At 48.3% G+C, this 20,188-nt stretch overlaps 1 protein-coding gene across 6 annotated transcripts in view; it reads left to right on the top strand.

Annotated features, from left to right (window-relative positions):
* LOC138567588 (autophagy-related protein 9A-like) overlaps positions 1-20,188 on the top strand; it is a 446,942-nt gene that overhangs the window by 342,646 nt on the left and 84,108 nt on the right. For all 6 annotated transcript variants that reach the window (XM_069645965.1, XM_069645964.1, XM_069645966.1 and 3 more), the window contains one exon: positions 711-816. In XM_069645965.1, the coding sequence (XP_069502066.1) occupies positions 711-816 (106 nt within the window). The remainder of the gene's footprint in view (positions 1-710; positions 817-20,188) is intronic.

The following is a 20,188-nucleotide window of genomic DNA, read 5'->3' as shown; positions in this document are numbered from 1 at the left end:
TGGCTGGCACCCACGGCCTCTGCACCCCCGGATGCTTTCTCTTGTTTTGCCCTGCCTGTTTCCTTCCTGACCTATCTGGGGTGCTTAGCACCTCTTTGGAAGGAAGGGCAAGGTGTTGCTTCACACCTTACCCTTCTTTCTTATTTTCTTCTTATCCCAGGCTTGGCGACTGTGTGTTGCCGTGTAGAGATCGAGGGAGACGGGGGGGGCCGCACATGTGTCTTGAGCTGGGGCTTGGCCCTCTCCCCGCCTGACAGCCATGGGGCACTGGTTACCCGTCCCCGCTTGGTACCTTGCAGCGTTGCCCAAAATGGAGAGCTAGAAAACGGTTCCTAGTTTCCGATATCCTCGGTCTGTTGCACATTATAGTTACTCATTAAGGACCTTCGACTGGGAAAGGGCTTGCTGCAAAACCCAGGCCCCACTCGGGCAGTGGCATAACAAAAGGATTGGTTCCCCAGGAAAAATGTGCTAAGGGGCCCATAATATTTCCACTACTCCGAGACCTACAAATGTCTTGTGCCATGTGAAACCCCTCTGAATATTACCCTTCCCCCAGTATTGCAGAGACCTATATTATCCTCCTGCTGTGACGATGGAGACGTCTTTCTGTATCCTGGGCTGCGGGCAATTGTTACTCTCTCTGCTTTGTATGTGTGGCGCCTTTATAGTAACTGAACATAGTTGTGCTTTTTTTTTGTGTTCTAAAGCTTAACTCAAGCGGACTCGCAGCACCAGAGCCTCTCCCGTTCTTCGTTAATGGTCTCAGAATTTGCCTCTGCTGAAATGAGCCTTCAAGCTATCTACATGCATGAGGTGAGTGGTTGCAGTGTCTTGGTGCACAAGGTGTGCGGTGGTGTTTTCAATGACATCTTATGCATGTGGCTCTCATGGGGGCGCGTGCAGCCTACCTTTCATCCTGTGTCGCCGCTCTGTGTGTGTAACCCAGCCAAGACAACTGGAAATAGAGGTCCTGTTCTCTGATTGGGTCTGTGGAAAACCCAATGATTTTAACATTTAAAGGACATGATGCCTTTTTAACTTTTAACCCTGCACTATAGACGAAAACACAGATGCACTTTCTTAAAGCATGCATATATGGATCTCACTAAATGTGATCATAGTAAAATGGTCGGATGCTGGTCAAATCACTATACTACTCTATACCTTCTTTTTTGTAGAAAACGAAATGAGGAAAGCGTAGAAGAGATTTAATTTACTGTGCGCGATCGAAAAATAACGCCATCTTATTTAGTTTAATGGATTGTGTTGCTGCTCGCACATAAACATTTACATAGTGCACTTCACAAACTGAATTGTTGTCACAACCTATCTGTCCTTGCTGTGGGGGAGATGGTGGATCCGGCGTAATGGCCTTGATGTCTTGCATGCTCCCTCGATGTCTCACGGCAGGGGGCACTTGTGTGATGTGCCCACTCTACCTCAGAGGGGGGGGATGCCAAGGAATGCAGCACCTCCTTGCCGTGCTGGTGCCTCTCCCTCAAAGATGGCGCCGCCTCCATGATGGGCATCCAGTTCCGGGTTAGTTCCACATTGCGAAAACGGAGTACAAATCTTTCCAGGTCTGTTGCATGGTGCTGTTTGGTTATGCATCCCTTCGGCCTTTCTCTGCCCCTGCTTTACTTCGAAGTCCTTTGCTCGATTTAGCATCTCTGAAGCAGAGGTGTCGCTAGGGAGGCTGTGGGGAAAAAGGCCCCAGCTCTTTTGGTTGTAGCCCGAATAGAAGCTCACAGGCTACAACCAAAAGGCTACCTAGCCCCGAGTCCTGACATTAGCCTAGCCCCCGATCTTTAACAAACCTAGCAACAACCCTGCTCTGAAGTATGCCTTCCTGAACGTCCTTCCCACCAAGCCCTCCTGTCTCCTCCTATTCTTCCCCTGTCAGTGTCACTTTGAGCCGTTCCAGTGCGAATAATATTGCATTCAAGTTGTTCAGCCTGACAAGCAATCAGTATTAGGAGTCATAGTATTAGGAGTCATTGCCATCTCTGTACATTGAAGCTCCTTGCTCCAGAGTGACTGCTCCTATTGGGAGATTTTTTTCCATTGTGGTTTTTTTTCTCTGTTATTGCTTCACCTTTCTGAGCCACGAGCCTTGCAGCTGGCACAATGGCTTTGCGAAGTGGCAGGCCTTACCTTTCATCGAGTAAGGAAGCGAAGACCATCCAGGTAAGGCCTGCACTTGACAGGTTGCAACGCCAACATTGTGTGGCACTGGGAAATTAATTGGTAATCCCAAGAAGTTAAATGAATACTTGAATGCCTGTATTGTACAATTTTCCTTTCAACAGCATCCGTTTCCAAAGGAAAGTTCAAAGGTAGCTTGGGCTACCCCCTTGGAGGCCCCGTCTCGCTTTCTTTTAGACAACTGAGGGCTTTAAGAAAGTCGTTAAACAGAGGTTTGAACGACCCAATTTAGCCTGCTCTGCTTCAGACTCGGTTTGATTTCCAACAAGGGAAGTGAGACATCCTGGCATAGGTAACAATTTCAAGCAGTTGAACGAAGAGACTGGCCAGCCGAGACTACTAGTTTTACCCTCTTTCGAAGATCAATGAATGAAGAGTTCAACAACTAATTAGTGTGGGTCTCTATAGTAGCTACGTTTGAAGATTTGGTGGACCTACAAGAGAGAAAGGCCGCTAAAAAGAGCAGATATGTCTTCTTTATCTGTCCTAAGGTATCAATACTTATTTTTGAAGCGTCTGATTAGCATAAACCATTACAGCTCAGGTTGACAACAGTTTCTAAGGAATGAGAGCAAAGGGGGAACAAGGGCCTATATCCGTACTGCGGCCTAGGCGGGTATTTAGTTTGCATTCCCAGTACCCCCAGGTAACGCTTGGGAAACCGCTTCTATGCCTAGAGGCTGCCGGACTGGGAGGAAGAAAAGTCTACAATTTTCCTCTGCCATCTCACGAGGGATGACTCTGGCATACTGACTATTAGTCTTGGAAGTTGTAGTATATGTATATCGCTCCCATTTTCTAGATGTAAAAGGTGTGTAGATAAGTATTGTGTCTTCTGTTGAAGATTTATTACAGATGATTTGTACCTGGAATTTGTGTTCTTTATTTTATTTCCTGCTGCAACAGAAATCTATGATTTCTGAATAAAGATAATATTGATTTTTATTTTGTTGTAACAGCTGACTTAAGTCAACTTTTCATCATTTAAATAAAAAACCTTTTCCAATGTCTTTTTGATCATTGCATTATTATACAGTTCACAATCATCTGACTTAAAAAAGTTAAAACATTTGAAATGTGTACTTATTTTACATTTTCATCAAAATTCAACATTCAAAATAGCACCACAATTTCAAGTGACAGTAAGATATTAAACATGGGACATAATCAAAAAATGTGTACAGAGGCTAACAGATGGATTAGACCTTGACATAAGTATTCATAACAATGGTAGGCTGCTATATAGCTTATTGGGCAGGTGGGTCATATACCCTAGATAACTGAGGTATTTCATAAGGGAATCGGAATTTTCGAGGATTCCAAATGTAGAGCCTTCAAAAATGCAATCGTGCCTATCCTATAAGAGGCAACTTGCCCCCCCCCCAAAGATTAGTTGCCAAAGTAACTGACATATCACCAAATTCCTTAAATGCGGGTTTTAACAATCGTGATCTTAACGGTATCAGTTTAACACATGCCACTAGTAGATGTTTTAGGGATTCTGCCTCGTTCTCACATCCGCAGAATCTACACTGGCTGTCTTCTTTTGTTATGATTTTACATTTAATCATGACTTCCCTGGTAAGGCAAAGGTTGAATCTGACTCGCATAAAGTTCAATCTATGTTCTCGAGAGGATGATTTTGTCAAGTATAATTCAGGCTCGCTGTAGTTTTTATGACCAAATGGTTGTATTGCAAAATCATTATATTCCCTGCTTTTCTCACTTGAATCAATCCATTCACGCTGGAACAACTTAGTTTTGGCCTTTGTTGGATTCTGGATTAGGAGATCAATGGTAATGTCAGCGTGATCTAGAGAATCGAGGACTTGCTGCCTCCATTTTCTCCTGAATACATCATCAGGTTGAGACATGTGTCTTGCCATAGTTCCTATTATGGCATTGGATGAAATGGCTAATATACATTTACGATGTAACGCTAGCATATTCCATGTATATCTGCTACACAGTGAGATCGAGCACAGTTCTCTCCTTATCCAGACTCCTGGCAAGTGCAACAGCCATCTCCAGAATTTCGCCTCTAACCTATTCCAGAGTGTGGCTGATATGACATTTTTACTTTCTGCGCCATAGATCAATATTGGTGTTGTCTTTTGTAAATAAAATTTAAGAACGAGACTAATGGAGAACTTGCCATATTTGTTTTGAATCTGTGAAGCCTGAGACATTGAAGTGGCAAGTTTGATTTCCAGGGTTTTAACATATACTTTTTCATCATCTAATTCAGCAATAGACACCTCCAGGTATGTATAATTAGATACCTGTTCTAATTCTTGGTCTTGCAAGTGCCACTTGTATCTTTTAGTGGCGGCTAATCTTTTAGCAGAGCAAACCATTATTTTGGTTTTCTCCAAATTAATGCAGAAGTGGTCGGAGCGTGCATATGAGTCCAAAGCTTATAATAGATGCTGCATTCCCATTGGTGTTTTTGCCATCAGCACTAAATCGTCCGCATAAAATAGAGCCGGTATTGCTCTGGAGTTTAATTTGGGGGCATCAGATTTTTCCATTCAGAATGTTGCTTGCATAGCTGCAATGAAAAAGTTGAAAAGTGCTGATGCTAGTATACATCCTTGTCTTAGACCTCTATGGGTTTTGATTGTAGGTGTTAAATTTCCCTCTAAATCCAGTCTCACTTGCATCTTTGTATTAGTGTGGAGGGCATGAATGAGATTTAGTAAATACGCAGGACAATTGGCTTTCTTTAATTTCTTATACAGAAACTCTCCGGAGACGGAGGCGAATGCCGCCTTTACGTCAATGAAGGTTAGGTAAATTGGCTGTTAATTTGCCATATGATTCATGATTATGGCTTTGATTGTCATCAGGTTTATCGCTGTGCCCATACCCGGGACAAACAGTCTGACAGGGGTCCCTCTGCACATGCTCTATGGCCCATGCATTGAGATCCCTCAATGTAAATCTTGAAAATATTTTTCCCGGGGCATCAAGAAGGGCGATCAGCCTATAATTAGCTGGACTAGATTGATCGCTCTTCTTGAAGATGGGAATTACTACAGTGTTTCGCCATGACTCCGGAATGGTGTTTGACCTTAAGATCTGTTTAAAGATTTTGTGGAGTATCTTGGGCCATAATTCTGGATGTTCTTTGAGTGTGTAATTATTCAGCCCATCAGGGTCTGGAGCGCGCGATTGACTCGCTCTCATTATGGAATTCTAAGATGTCATCTTCTGACACAGCCAGTTTGTCGAAATCAGAGTATTTATCCACAACCTTTGCATTGCTATGCTCAGGAGCTTTGAATAGTTGCACAAAATGGGAAACCAAAACATGTTGCGGCACCCCATTGATTTGCATTGGGAGTTGTTTCACATGAGCCGCAACATTCATCGGGGCCCAGATTTTAGAGCTATTTTTCTTCCATATTGCTTTCAACATTAATTTGCCATCTGTTTGATACTTTGTAGCTCTATATGAACAAATCCAATTATTATATTTCTCCAGCATGGGGTCTGGCATGGATTCACATGCTCATGAATATTCCCCGTCGTCAGGCTGGGAATCCTCGGTAAAGAAAAAATCAGTATCAGTTTCGTTTCTGATCTGTCTTTCGTAGTAGTAACCAATCACTGATCTCTGCGTCATACTGACCACAGCCAATGACTGCCCTCTACCTAAGCCCCGCCTCTGGCAGCCATCTTCAAATTTTTACCGCACGTTCAAGTGTTGGGATCCTCGTGCTATTGCTCTCGAGCGTTAGTGCTATTTTTCACGTTTTTTCTCAAAAAATTTCGATTTTTTTTTTTTTTTTTTTTTTTTTTGGGTCAAAAGAGCCTCAAGCTCCACCGTTTCTTCATCCAACCAACGGGGACCCGTGTCGGATTCGTCTACGCTCCTCAAGGGTGAAGATTTCGTCGAGCCACACTTTTGGAGGACTCCAGAAGTTTCTGAGGCCCGTCTCGGACATGGCCCAGGAGAAGGGAAGCTCGACGCCCGGAAAGCTGTTCAGGGTCTGCCCTGGATGCTAGCTTCAGAATGTCTTTAAGGAGGACGAACACTCCCTTTGTCTTTACTGCCTACATGAGGACAAGACGCACGTGGAGAAGGGCTGTGCATCTTGCGGCAATATGTCGGAGCGGACCATGAAGGACCGCCATCAACGTCTCGCCAACTGGCTGGAAGGGAAGAGCCCGTCGGGCGAGAAGAAGAAGAAGAAGAAGAAGTCCGAGCGGTCTTCTAAGACCTTTGAGGGCGCCCCGGCGACGGGGGTCCAACAGAAGGCCAAGCACCGCGAGTCCGCTGGCACCGGGAGCGCCGAACGGTCGGGCTCTACGGGCGCCAGGCAGGGCGCATCCTCCCCGGCGCTATCAACCAGGAGCCAACGCTCTGGCTCGGGTAAGAGGAAGGCCGAGCACCCGGCGAAGCTCCTGGAGAGACCCCGGTCGAGCTTGAAGGCCCCATCGGAGGGGGAGCGAGGCGGTGACCCTCCCCCCAAGGAGAAGGCGGTGAGTGCACCTAAGGTGGTGAAAGCCTTAATCCATCCGGCCAAGGCCTCTTATCGAGACAGTTGCGGCGGCCCTGGCTCAGCCTGTGGAGGCTACACCAGTGGTGGCGACCTCGGGGCCCAGAGTCTCCCTGCCACCGCAGAGGGAGTCCTCGTTCATGCCCATCGACAGGACCCCCGTGAAACCTCCGACTGAGAAGAAAAACGGGGGGCAGCAGGTCGTCGTGGATTTGGCCTCAACCTCTGAGGAAGAGCGTTGGCGTGGAAGAAGACCAGCCCGTCGGGAGGGACCCCTACGTAGGAGACGACGAGAACGTCGAGGGTGCCGACGGGGCTCCTGACCGCCCGTCGGACTCCCCTCAACCAGTGCCGCAAGACAACTCGGCGGCCATTTTGTTGGCTATACAGTCCTTATGCTCGGAGATAAGGACGAGACTGCCGTTACCACCAACGGAGGAACCGCTCCCGACGGGGGACCCGGAGCCAGGCCCTTCTGTGACTCCTCCCCCTAATAGAAGGATTCATCCTCCACCTCCTTTTCAGCCATCGCGCCCTGTTCAGCCCTCCTCTCCGTCCACGACACGTGGGGATGATATGGGTACAGACAACCAGGTTTACGACGAGGATCTCCCGTCGTCACCTCCCACCCGGGCTTCCCCGCCCGACGAGATTGGATCGTTTCACTCCATGATCGCCAGGGCATCCGAGCTTTTCCAGCTCTGCCCGGAAGAGAAGAAGGAAGGTTTCCTTTATCAACGGCGCGAGGCCAAGAGGAAGACGGTCGTCGCTGTACCTCTACTGGACGATATTTGGGATGAGGGCCTAGCCCTCCTCAAGAACCCATCCACGACGCCGGCTAGAAGGGATCGATACGAGAAGAAGTACCGGGTCCCGGACGCGGCCCCCTTGTGCCTTCGGGCACAGCCGACCTCGGACTCGGTCGTCTCCGCGGCGGCCAGGAAGAAAGCGGGGGGGGCGCGGCCTCTACGTCGACCTCCCTGCTGGACGGCGAGGGAAAGAAATTAGACACGATGGGACGCAGAGTCATCTCGCGGGCAGTGACGACGATTAAGGCGGCCAACGCCTTGGTTATCATAGCCCGCTACGACAGGTAGTTGTGGTACAAACTGGCCCCCCTGCTGGACTTCCTACCAGACGACAAGAGGGCGGAAGCCCTAGAGATCTTGCAGGAAGGAGAGGTGGCGTCGGACCACGCCATTACGATTGTGACGGACATCGCTGACACTGGATTTCGCCAGTTGGGCAACGGCGTGTGCCTTAGGCGGCGTGGATGGCTCAAGGCTACTGACTTCTGTCAGGACGTGCAGACCAGAGTCTTGGACATGCCGTTCGACGGAAACAACCTGTTTGGGAAAACAGTGGACGATTCCCTTCAAGCCATCAAGGCGGACACGAAGACGGCCCGGGCTCTTGGGGTTCTCCAGCAACGGCGGCCGCTCTTTCGGAGCGGCAGAGGCAAACAGGGTGCCTCCAAAGGTTCCAGCGGCGGATTTTCCACCTACCGTCAAGCGGCCCGTTCGTCGTCACAGGAAGCTTACAGGGGACGAGGCAAGTCAGGCGGACCCCGCCGTCGTTGCCAAGGAGGACAAGGCAGCAAAGCCTCATCGAAGCAGGACTGAACCGGCCGTGGGGTCGGGCCCCCACCAAAGCACCCCGGTGGGAGGCCGGCTGGCTAGCTTCATCAGCGTGTGGGAGTCCATCTCCACCGACCGTTGGGTGCTGGACGCCCTAGCTCAGGGTCATGCGCTCGAGTTTCTAAAGAGGTGCCCGCGCGTCCCCCCTGTGGCCAGGAAAGAACATCACGTCCCTCAACTTCTCTTGGAGGTAAAGGCGATGCTCAAGAATGGCGCCATCGAGCTCGTCCCAAAGAGGCTTCGGGGCTCCGGAGTTTACTCAAGATACTTCCTCGTGAAGAAGACGACGGGAGGATGGCGTCCCATCCTGGACCTACGACGACTGAACAAATTCATCAAGGCACAGAAGTTCCGGATGGTCACCCTCCAACACGTCCTGGGTCAACTGGAGGAGGGCGATTTCCTGTTGTCGTTGGATTTGGAGGATGCCTACTTCCATATTCCCATCCTAAAGGGACACCGAAAGTTTCTCAGGTTTGTGGTCCAAGGGCATCACTACCAGTTCAGAGCCCTTCCCTTCGGATTGAGGTCGGCACCCAGGGTGTTCACCAAGTGCCTCGCACCGGTGGCGGCGCAGCTGCGCCGAGAGGGGATCCACGTCTACCCCTACCTGGATGACTGGCTCATCCGAACAAAGACGAAGGAGCTCGCCGTGGAGCTCACGGCAAGGACCATCCAACTACTCACGGACCTGGGATTCTCCATAAACTACGCCAAGTCCCACCTGGTGCCCGCGCAAGACGGACTGTTTCTGGGAGCGAAGCTCGACACAGTGTCGCTTCTGGCCTCTCCGTCGGAGGAAAAGACGAGGGCCATCTTGGGCAAGGTGCAGCGGATGCTGGTTCCGGACGCGGCCAGTTTGAGGTCCATCAAGTCCCTCCTCGGAATGATGTCTTCTTGCATTTATCTCATCCGCCTGTGCAGGCTCCGGATGCGCCCGTTGCAGGAGTTCCTGGACGCGCACTGGATCCAGACGACGGGAAGCTTCGAGGAGAGGATCACACTCGACGAGAGTTTCCGACGAGCGATCCGGTGGTGGGGCACCCGTGCACATCTGACGGCGGGCATGGACTTCCAGACCCCCGGCCACCAGGAGACAGTGACCACGGATGCCTCCCTGGAAGGGTGGGGAGCGCACACCGAAAATCTACACGCAAGAGGCCTTTGGTTTCCGACGGAGAAGTCCCTCCATATCAACGTCCTGGAGCTCCGTGCAGTGTTTTGGGCCCTCAGGTCCTTTCTTCCGTCCCTCAAGGGCAAGGTGGTGAGGATCTTCACCGACAACACCACCACCATGTTCTACATCAGGAAGCAGGGCGGAACAAGGTCCCCAGCCCTGTCCAAGGAGACGCAGGATCTGTGGCATTGGGCCGTCGCCCAAGGGATGTTTCTGGTGCCGTTTCATCTGGCAGGGATAAAAAACACCATCGCCGACTCGCTCAGCAGAGAGCTGCGCTCGTGCCACGAGTGGGAACTACGACAGGATCTAGTGGACCGCCTCTTCCGACGGTGGGGCACACCCTAGATCGATCTGTTCGCGACGGCGACGAACTCAAAGTGCCGGAGGTTCGCCAGCAGGTTTCCCCAGCCGAGAAGCATGGGCGATGCTTTCTCGTTCCCCTGGGAGGGCCTGTTTCTATACGCGTTCCCTCCATTGCCATTGCTGATCCGGCTCATCAACCAGCTGAAGAGGTCACGGTGCAGGATGATCCTCGTCGCACCTGCGTGGCCGAGGCAGATATGGTTCCCGGACCTTCTGGACTTGTCAGCGTCCCCGTCAATCAAGCTGCCAGTGGACGCGGATCTTCTCTCCAGGGAAGGAGGAGTCGCTGAACTTGCAGGCCTGGCTCCTGCAGCGTTAGAGTTTGGAGGATATGACATACCGGCCGACTGCAGAGAGGTTCTTGCAAAGGCCAGGGCGTCCTCAACTCTTAAATGCTATGGACACAAATGGAAGAGGTTCTCTGTCTGGTGCCATGCACAGAAGATTAACCCTCAACGGATTACGGCTCCCCAGGTACTGCCGTACCTTCTGACGCTGGCCAAGGCTGGACTGGCGCACGCGTCCATCAAGATTCATCTTGCTGCGATCTCCCGATACACCAGAACCACGGGGCGGATGTCTTTGTGGTCTCATCGTCTGGTGAAAGAATTCATGAAGGGATTGTTCAGATCGTTCCCGCCGGTGAAGGCTCCGGCCCCGGCGTGGGAGCTCAACGTGGTGCTGACCAAGCTCATGGGACCTCCGTTCGAGCCTCTGCACTCGGCTCCGTTGAAGTTCTTGTCATGGAAAACAGTGTTTCTTGTGGCCATCACCTCAGCACGAAGAGTGGGAGAGATCCAGGCCCTTTCCTGCAAGCCCCCCCGTACTTGACTTTTCACGACATGAGGGTAGTGCTCAGGACGCACCCCTCCTTCATGCCCAAGGTACCGTCGGACTTCCACCTCAACGAACCCTTGGTGTTGCCTGTTTTCTTCCCGTCGCCTTCGTCGCCGGCCGAGAGGATTTTGCACTCGCTGGATGTAGCTAGAGCGCTGAAGTTTTACGTGGACCGCACAAAGTGTTTTCGGAAGACGTCGCAACTTTTGTGAACTTTGGACTTGTCAATCAGGGGAAAGCTCTTTCAAAGGCCTCCATTTCCAGATGGCTCTCCGGCTGTATCATGTACTGTCATCGGTTGGCAAACCGACCGCTGCCTGGCCGTCCGAGAGCCCATTCCACCAGAGCGATCGCAGCTACCACGGCGTTACTATCTGGTGTGCCCTTGCTGGTCATCTGCAGGGCTGCTACGTGGAGGTCGACGCACACCTTCACGAAATTCTACTGCGTCGATCGGGATTCCAGGGAGGAGTCCAGGGTCGGCCAAGCAGTGCTGCGCAATCTGTTCGCCTAAGGTGAGCCTGGTGAGGAGGTAAGAATTGCTTAATGTTGAGTTTGATGTAATGCTTAATGTTGAGCCTTTGCCACCTCCCGTGGTTGTGCATGTGTGTACTGCTATGTATTCTTTATTCATGAGCATGTGAATCCATGCCAGACCCCATGCTGGAGAAGGAACAAGTTACTTACCTGTAACTGTTGTTCTCCAGCGTGGGTCTGGCATGGATTCACATGCGAACCCTCCCGCCTACCCCTCTGCGGCTCTTCACTTGGTCATACTGCCACTTCACGTGCTACCAAATCTGAGGATGGCTGCCAGAGGCGGGGCTTAGGTAGAGGGCAGTCATTGGCTGTGGTCAGTATGACGCAGAGATCAGTGATTGGTTACTACTACGAAAGACAGATCAGAAACGAAACTGATACTGATTTTTTCTTTACCGAGGATTCCCAGCCTGACGACGGGGAATATTCATGAGCATGTGAATCCATGCCAGACCCACGCTGGAGAACAACAGTTACAGGTAAGTAACTTGTTCCTTACACTTCAATTTCTTAATAGTGAGGAGCTGCTCTGTGATTGGCAGCAATCTTTCCGCCATCCTATCTTTGCGCAGTTCTGTCTTTCCCACCTGGATTTGTAGGTCAGACGTATGTTTGTCCTTGTGGTAACTGTATTGTGTTGTGACTGTGGTAATCCGATACTACTTTAGTTGGGTGTGTTTACTGTTCACCAGTCCAGGGTAAAAATAGATCTCCAGAGCTCAGTCTATTATTTAGGTATTCCAATTTCCCCGGGGTCCAGCGATATCGTGTTTTTGCACTATTGATGGATCCTGGGAACAAATATTTTCTTTCCACCATAGGCCCTTGGGTGTGGTTATATGACCATTGAGTGGCCAACAGGTCATGATCACTGTGGGCTTGTTGTCTAACCTCAAACTTCTAGGTGCTAGCAAATGTCGATCTATCAACATAGATATAATCTATAATAGACTTGCTTCGCCTGCGCCGCCATTTGCTCTTTGGTGGGTTATCAGATGGAAATGCTTGATTTAACATGCAAAACTGATGCGACTTTACAAATCGCAACCACCTCTTGCAAGCAGGATCCTTCTGAGTGTGGATCCTTCTGAGTGTTTGAGGGGAGAAAGCATTTCAAATTTAAATCCCCCACTAATATTATATTCGTTATTACAGTTTCTTGCAATACAAGGTCTAATATCTGACTCAGATCATGAAAGAATTTGTCTTCTGCTATTGCTAGGGGGTTGTGATACATGTTTACAAGAGCAATTTGTCCTCTTTTTTTTGTATTTCACCTTAACTAGTTGTAGATAATGATTTAGGGAGGCCCATGAAAAATGTCAAACACCTTTCGTTTCAACAGCTACCAACAAGACAGAAGATGGTCGGCCCTTGGACCCAGGCTTTGCTGGAATGAGTAGAATTTCATGCCCATCCCATACTGGCTGAGTAGTCAGCCAGGTTTCTTGTAGCGCAATTACATTATACTGAGCAACGGTCGGAGCACTAGCTCCAAAAATATGTGCCGGGCCGCCTGTATTCCAACTAGCGAAGGTAACCGCACCCTCATTTGGAGCTGAATCTAGTTATGCTCTCGGATCATTGTGGTTCTTTCCCTGATAAACATTTTCACTGGCTATAGTTGGTTTATAGATTCTCAATGCTGGCATAGTATTTTGGACCTTGTTGGTGTTAACTGAATATGTGGGTATTGATGTCACTGATGGATCTTGTGCCAGGATAAAGCCTAGAGCAAACAAGTCATCTTGGATTTCCAAAGTAGATTCCTCACAATATTCAAGGGTATTCATAACCTGATTGTTGAAAGCACATCATCATTTAAAAATTCCACTTGTTTTATGTCATAGGTAGTGATATCTTGTTGACCAAGTACATCTTGGAGCTAGTATCGATGTTCAGATCATATGCTGGAAATAGAATCTCTCTGCACTTTAAGATGAAGCACTGTCTATAGTCTCTAATAACACACTCAGGCTTAGCATTTATTTTCTGAGACTGATTGTCTATGTAGTGGTCTTTTGTCTGACTCAATTCTGCTTTTAGGACTATATGAATGCTGGCTGAGCCAGTTCCTGTTTAATAACGGTTTAGTGTGTGCTGTCGTCCCCTGTTTATTATCATGGATCATTGCCATTTCTTTCTTTTTGCTGATTTACAAAAATCTCCAATGAAGATTTTATTGTTGTCTGGATTTGGGCTAAAAGGTCTTTTATTGGTCCTAACTCGGAAGCGGCTGTTCGCTCGGTGCTGGGGACTCCAACTTCAGGTAAAAATACTGTCTGCTCTTTTTTCTCATCTGTTACTATTCATCTCTGTTTTAGAATCTCATCTAATGAGGTCTTGCTAATTTTTTGTATCTGGGGCCCGATAGCCCCCATGGGCCTCACAGTAGGAAGACTTGTCGGCTTGTTCGCCAGGACTGCAGACTTAAGAGCTCCGAGCATGCTTAACTCTTGCGTTCCGGCTGTTGGGGTTGTTTCAGCATGTTTTGTAAATGCACTGGCTGACGATTGTCCCTCCAGAGCAGTTTGTGGTTGAGCACTTATGGAGGACACTGATGAACCACTCTTGGCCCCTGTAGCTCATATAGCAGCAACTAGATTGTCTAGCGGTGCATATGCTAATGTTTTTACATTCTTTAGAATCTTTTGTTTTTTTCACTGACTGATGGCAGTCGGTTTGCCTCTAGTTACTGTATGTTTTTTTTTTTTTTTTGCAATTTGACTGATGGCCGGGGTCGCGATTGTTGGATCTGTTTGTTTATTCTTGTGATTTGGTATGGGTAGGAGCTCACCAGCAAGCCGCTGTTTGCTAATGTTGGCTGAGAAGTCGAAAGTGACCGTGGGTCTTGTTACAGGCCTATTTGTATTCTCCAGAGCATTGGGAGTCCATTTAGTATTTTTGCTTGTTGACGGCAATCTTTTATTGACAGGGCCATCTACAGCTACTACTGGATTTGTAGATGAGCCCTGAAATATGTTAAATACCACCTTGTCTCTGTGAGGGTTTGTACCATCCTTCTCGATTCCTATCTGCATTTGCACAGCTTGATTGGCATTGGCAGGCCCTTCATACATTCACAATCACACAATCGGTTTGAGTAGAGGACGTTAAATAACTGCTGTCTGGCTCTTTTTGCACACATTCTACAGTTGGTGGTAATGCTATGTTGGGTTCACTCTCTTTAATCATCTCTTTGACCAATGCACTTGTAGTCTAATGCGTTCATCTCTTAATTATCTTTTCTATCTGTTGAGCTTGAGCATTGATTTTAGTATCTAAGGAGTCAAAGAGTTTGGTTAGTGAGAGCATGGTTGTCACGAACAGTCGGATACGTCCCTTTTGGACTTCCTGGTCCTTGACACATCGGGGCTTACACTCTGCTGTACTTCCAACATGGCCGTTAAACAGAGAACGCTGTCTACCAGCTTTCAAGTCAGATGTAGCACGTTCTATAAAGAAGCCACGCCCCACGCGTCTCAATGCTACTAATCATTGTGGCTAGACGTGTGCTCCATAGTTCGCCATCGCTGAACCCTGTAGTTCCTGGTTGCCAGATCCTCGCTTCCTCCTATCTTCCCTTCCTCCTTATCCTGCTTTACATCCCGGATTCCGTGTACCGCCTCCGAGTACACCTCCTTCGTTTCCTGGACTTCCTGGAGATTCCTGGCGATCCTGGACGTAGAACGCTGAACGCATGCTGGAACCCGAAGACGCCCGTACGGGGTTGTACAAAACCCGAACCGTACACAAGAAGACTCCGTCCCAGAATTCCAGCAAATATCGAACTCGGGTGAGCAAGGGGGTGTAACGCTTACCTTAGGCTCCGCGGGAACACCTCTACTACTCTTCTCGGGTGCGTGGTTCTCTCACTACTTCCCTGTTTAGAGTTCTATGAGTTGAGAATCTGTGGAATTGAACAACCAGTCAAAAATGGAATCTAAGATAACTGAGAATTATCTCCTCACCAACCAACACTCCTTCCCACTGAGTTCGCCCTGCTCACCTCTTTTTATGTTTTGATGAGCTATCCGTCCTGCATCTGTGCAGGGGCGCAAGTCCTGAAGATGGGATTGAATGATAGCGGGAAAAGGAACCAACTCGAATGGAAGGGCTACGGGAGTGCTAATGCCTCAGGAGGTAAGTTGTATGCTAGAAAAGGTTCAATGACTGAGAGACACTGGGTGCCAAGAACATGAGGAGAAAATCACTCCTAATCTGAAGGGAATGTCACTGAAGCATTTACTAGAGAGTGCGTTGCTCATACACACAATGTTAACCAGACACCTCTGTCAGGCAATGCACCAAGCAAATTATTTTCCTCCAATAACACCAGAGGGACTCGGGGAACCAGCAAGGTGGGACTCTAAATATACTGTATGTTCCTACGTGTGTGTGAACAGACCATGTAAAACTAAAAAGCTGCTGTGACTAGACTGCCCAACTACAGAATAAACAATTAATGTGCAATACCACAGCAAAATTCCTAGTGACACGAGCGACTAAAAGCTTGCTTACTAACCAAACAGGCTAATGAGAAAGCTAGATGCCAAAATAATGCTTCACAAGAAAACTGTACTTGCGGTGAGAAGAAACAACACGGACAGCTTCTCCTGTTAATTCCTCACAAAAGAACGCTCCTCCTCACCGGACACTCGGGAACTGTGAACTGACGGAATTCAAGTGGGAACTAGGAATCTACAACGAATGTGAACTGAGAGTGACACAGGCACAGGTATTTTCAATGACAAAAGGAAAAACTAAGGGCAAGAAATTCCTGTCAGAAACGAGCTGAGGTAAGCGTCCGCTAACAGCAAGAGGACGCGAAGTGCAGCTCCACCGAGGGGAGGGGCTTAAATACTCGCGGAGCCTGTACTACTGGAATGCTCTGCAGGATTCAGGGACGGCCGCCTGGCGGCCATGTTTAGTAAAGCGGGATAGTCTGAATCACAATTGGCCACTGGGTTCTCCCTACTCATAGCCCAGGAATGATACACAGCAGCCCAAGACCTTTTGGGGGAAGTCCTATGCAACGGTCCTGTGATCATGACGGGGGGGGGGAAACCTGTGACAGATTGAGACGCCACCTAACTGAAGTCAATACAGACATGGAGGCGGCCGTTCAAGATCTTATGCGCGGCATGCAAGAACTAACGACCGAAGTACAAAACCTAAAAGCGGAGAATGCTTCATTAAAACAATTAGTCTTGTCCCGTGACTCCGCTACGAAAGAAAGCGTACTATTGGGCGGTATTGGCAAATATGATGGGTCTGCAAAAAACCTTTGTGAATTCCTTGACTCCTGTTTAGTCCACTTTACTTTTAAGCCCTATTATTTCTCTACTCCCAGGGCTAAGGTGGGCTTTATTATTTCGCACCTTTCCGGGAATGCATTAACCTGGGCCACACCTTTAGTTAATGCTGGAGATGCCCTCCTGGATGACTATGAAATATTCATTCAGGCTCTTAAGACCATGTTTGACTGCCCAGAACAGCTCTATAGTGCCCAGGAATGTCTACTCGATTTCCAACAAGGCTCCCAGGGCATGCTTACGTATGTAACGCGCTTTAAACAATTGGCTAAAGAAGCGGATTGGTTCTCAGAAGCCTGCTTTACTCTTTTTCGAAGAGGGCTAAATGAAGACATCAAGGATGAACTAGCCAGAGTGGCTCGCCCAAGTTCATTCCAAGCCCTTATGGATCTCGCTCTGCAGATAGACTTCCGCATCCAGGAGAGGAAGGCAGAGAAAAGGAAAACCAAGATGCCCTTCCAGAAAATTCCTATAGAGACCTCCTCGAAGTCTGATTCTACTCCTGTGCCCTAGTAACGAACCTGAACCCATGCAACAAGGGGCTTTCCGTGGACCCATATCCCCCCAAGAAAGGATGCGAAGGATCCACACAGGGTTATGTATGTATTGTGCCTCGGACAAACATCTAGTGAGAGTGTCCTTTAGCCCCTCCACGGCGTTCGGGAAACGCCAGCTCCCGATCCTAGATGGAGCACAGTTTCGGGAGAGAGATGTTTGCTCCACATCTATTACATCCTTGAACTCTCCTGGACAAAACAATCTGGTAATATTACAGGCCGTAATATTACAGGCCTTTCCATCGCCATCCAAGAAGGAAACCTACCCCATTTTGGCATTGGTGGATTGTGGAGCCATGGGGATATTCATAGATCAAGATTGGGTCTTTAAACCCCATATTCCATATGAAATCCGAGATATCATGCAACCCGTAGAAGCAATCGATGGAAGACCCCTTTCTTCAGGACCCATAACCCTTCCAACCAAGGAAATTGAGCTCTCAGTAAACCACCATCGAGAGAAGATAAAGTTTGACATCATAAAATCTGCCCATTACCCAATGGTTTTGGGTATGCCCTGGCTACAAAAACACAACCCATACATCAATTGGGCAGCAGGTTCCTTGTTCCTGGGTTCCGAACATTGCATGTCTCATTGCCTACTCCTGGATCCCACGCCGACACCTTCGGAAGGAACTTCGGCAGACCAGCAAGGCCCGCTCACAGTCTCAAATATTATCCAAGTTCCTAAAGTCTATCAGGAATACGCCGATGTATTCTCTTCTGCCATAGTTCAAGCCTTACCTCCCCATAGACCTGAAGACTGTGCTATTGATACTGAACCTTCAGCTGTGATTCCCTTTGGGAGGATGTTCATTTTATCCAAACCTGAGAAAAGGGCCCTCCGTGAATACTTAGATACTAACCTTGAAAATGGCACCATACGACCATCCAAATCTCCAGCCGGAGCCTCACTGTTTTTTGTTCCAAAAAAGGATACCAATGAGCTCAGACCTTGTCTTGATTATCGTGGTCTAAATTAGTGCACCCTGAAAGATCGCTATCCATTGCCCTTGATCTCAGATATCCTGGAAGCAGTAAGAGGAGCTGTAATCTTCACTAAATTGGATCTCAGAGGTGCCTACCATCTGATCCGTATTAGAGAAGGAGACGAATGGAAAACCGCCTTTAGCACACCCTTTGGTCACTTTGAGTACTTGGTCATGCCCTTCGGACTTGCAAATGCCCCAGCGGTCTTCCAACGCTTCATGGATCGGGTGTTTTCAGATATGTTGTTCCTCTTCGTCAGTGTATCTGGACGATATCTTAATATTCTCTAAGGACCATCTTAAGCATGAGGAGCATGTTAAGGCAGTGTTACAACGGTTTCGTAAATACAAGCTCCTGGCTAAACCCGAGAAGTGCCTTTTCCATGTCTCTACTGTTCACTATCTAGGATTTGTCCTTAGCCCAGAAGGTATTGGAATGGATTACTCCAAGGTAAAAGCCATACTAACCTGGCCTGTTCCGACTACCGTGAAACAAATCCAATCCTTCTTGGGGCTTGCTAACTTTTACCTGAAATTCATACATTCCTTTTCCGAGATAGTGCAACCGATCATTGCCTTGTTGAAAAAAGATACTCCCTTTCTTTGGACAACAGCCCAAGAAGAAGCATTCCAACGGTTAAAGACAGAGTTTACACAAGCTCTCAACCTGACATCAATCGACCTTTCCTAGTGGAAACAGACGCTTCTAAGTACCCCATTGGCGCAGTTCTAAAACAGGGATTAGAGGACATCCTGGAACATCCCATTGCTTATCTTTCATGGACACTAACTCCCAGTGAAACCCATTATTCTGTTTTGGAAAAGGAACTGCTAGCCATCCGTCAAGCCTTTACAGGGTGGCGTATCTACTTCTAGGAGCAAAACATCCTGTCCAGTTCCGCACGGACCATCGGAATCTGCAGGTTTTACAGGCTCTGGAATGTAGAAATGGTCGTCAAGCATGTTGGGCCTTCTTCTTTGCCCAGTTCCAGATCCATCATGTCCCTGGAACACAGAATATAATTGCTGACGCCTTATCCCGATGTCCCGACTACGAAACTCTTGAATGTCGGTCCTTCCCCAAGATGTTTCCCAACACAATTTTTGTAGCCCACGCAATCAGCCTCCTGGAAGATGTTCGGATACAAACCCAGTCCTCTGACTTATGGAAGGAATTTACAGGGAAGAATCGGTGGAGTCTAAAAACTAAGGACGGGTATCTGTTTAAGGATAACAGCCTTGTCATCCCCACACAGAAACTACAACAAAGGATCATAAATCTATGCCACAATACCCTTCACTCAGGACATCGCAGCGTCACCAATACCCTCTGTCTGATACAGAGGCAATTCTGGTGGCCAAGAATGAAGACTGATGTTCAGCTGTAAATCCAAACCTGTGCAGTCAGCAATCAAAATAAACATGATAATTAGACGGCGGGTCTCCTACTTCAACTTTCGTTACCAACAAGACCTTGGGAAGTCATTGCTACAGATTTCATAGTAGAATTACCCCCTTCCAGGGGATATACAACCATCATGGTCACCATTGATTTGTTCACTCACATGGCCCATTTTACTCCACTGTATAAACTACCATCTTCATCAGAACTTGCTGGAATCTTCCTGGAACACATATTCCGACTTCATGGACTCCCCTCCAAGATTATTTCAGACAGAGGGCCCCAAAAAATTTCTCAGTTCTGGAAACCCCTATGCCGAATACTAGGGATCCAACGTGCCCTCTCCTCTGAATATCATCCACAGACCAACGGAGCTATGGAACGGGTGAGCCAAACTCTAGAACAGTATCTCCGTTGCTTCACTACTAAGGTACAGGATGATTGATCACTCCTAATACCCCTGGCTGAATTCGCCTACAACAATTCGGACCACTCAGCTGTCGAGACTAGCCCTTTTTTCTGCAGCCAAGGATTCCATCCTTCAGTCCTACCTTCCATTCTTCCACATTCTACACCAGTACCCACACTCGACACCTGGATCGAAACTCATCAATGTACACAGGGAAGCCAAGGAACACCTAGAAAGGGCCCGAAA

This window comes from Ambystoma mexicanum, chromosome 2p (assembly GCF_040938575.1).
Source record: "Ambystoma mexicanum isolate Mex_15411 chromosome 2p, UKY_AmexF1_1, whole genome shotgun sequence".
Taxonomy (NCBI): domain Eukaryota; kingdom Metazoa; phylum Chordata; class Amphibia; order Caudata; family Ambystomatidae; genus Ambystoma; species Ambystoma mexicanum.
This window is presented reverse-complemented; position numbering and strand designations above follow the sequence as displayed.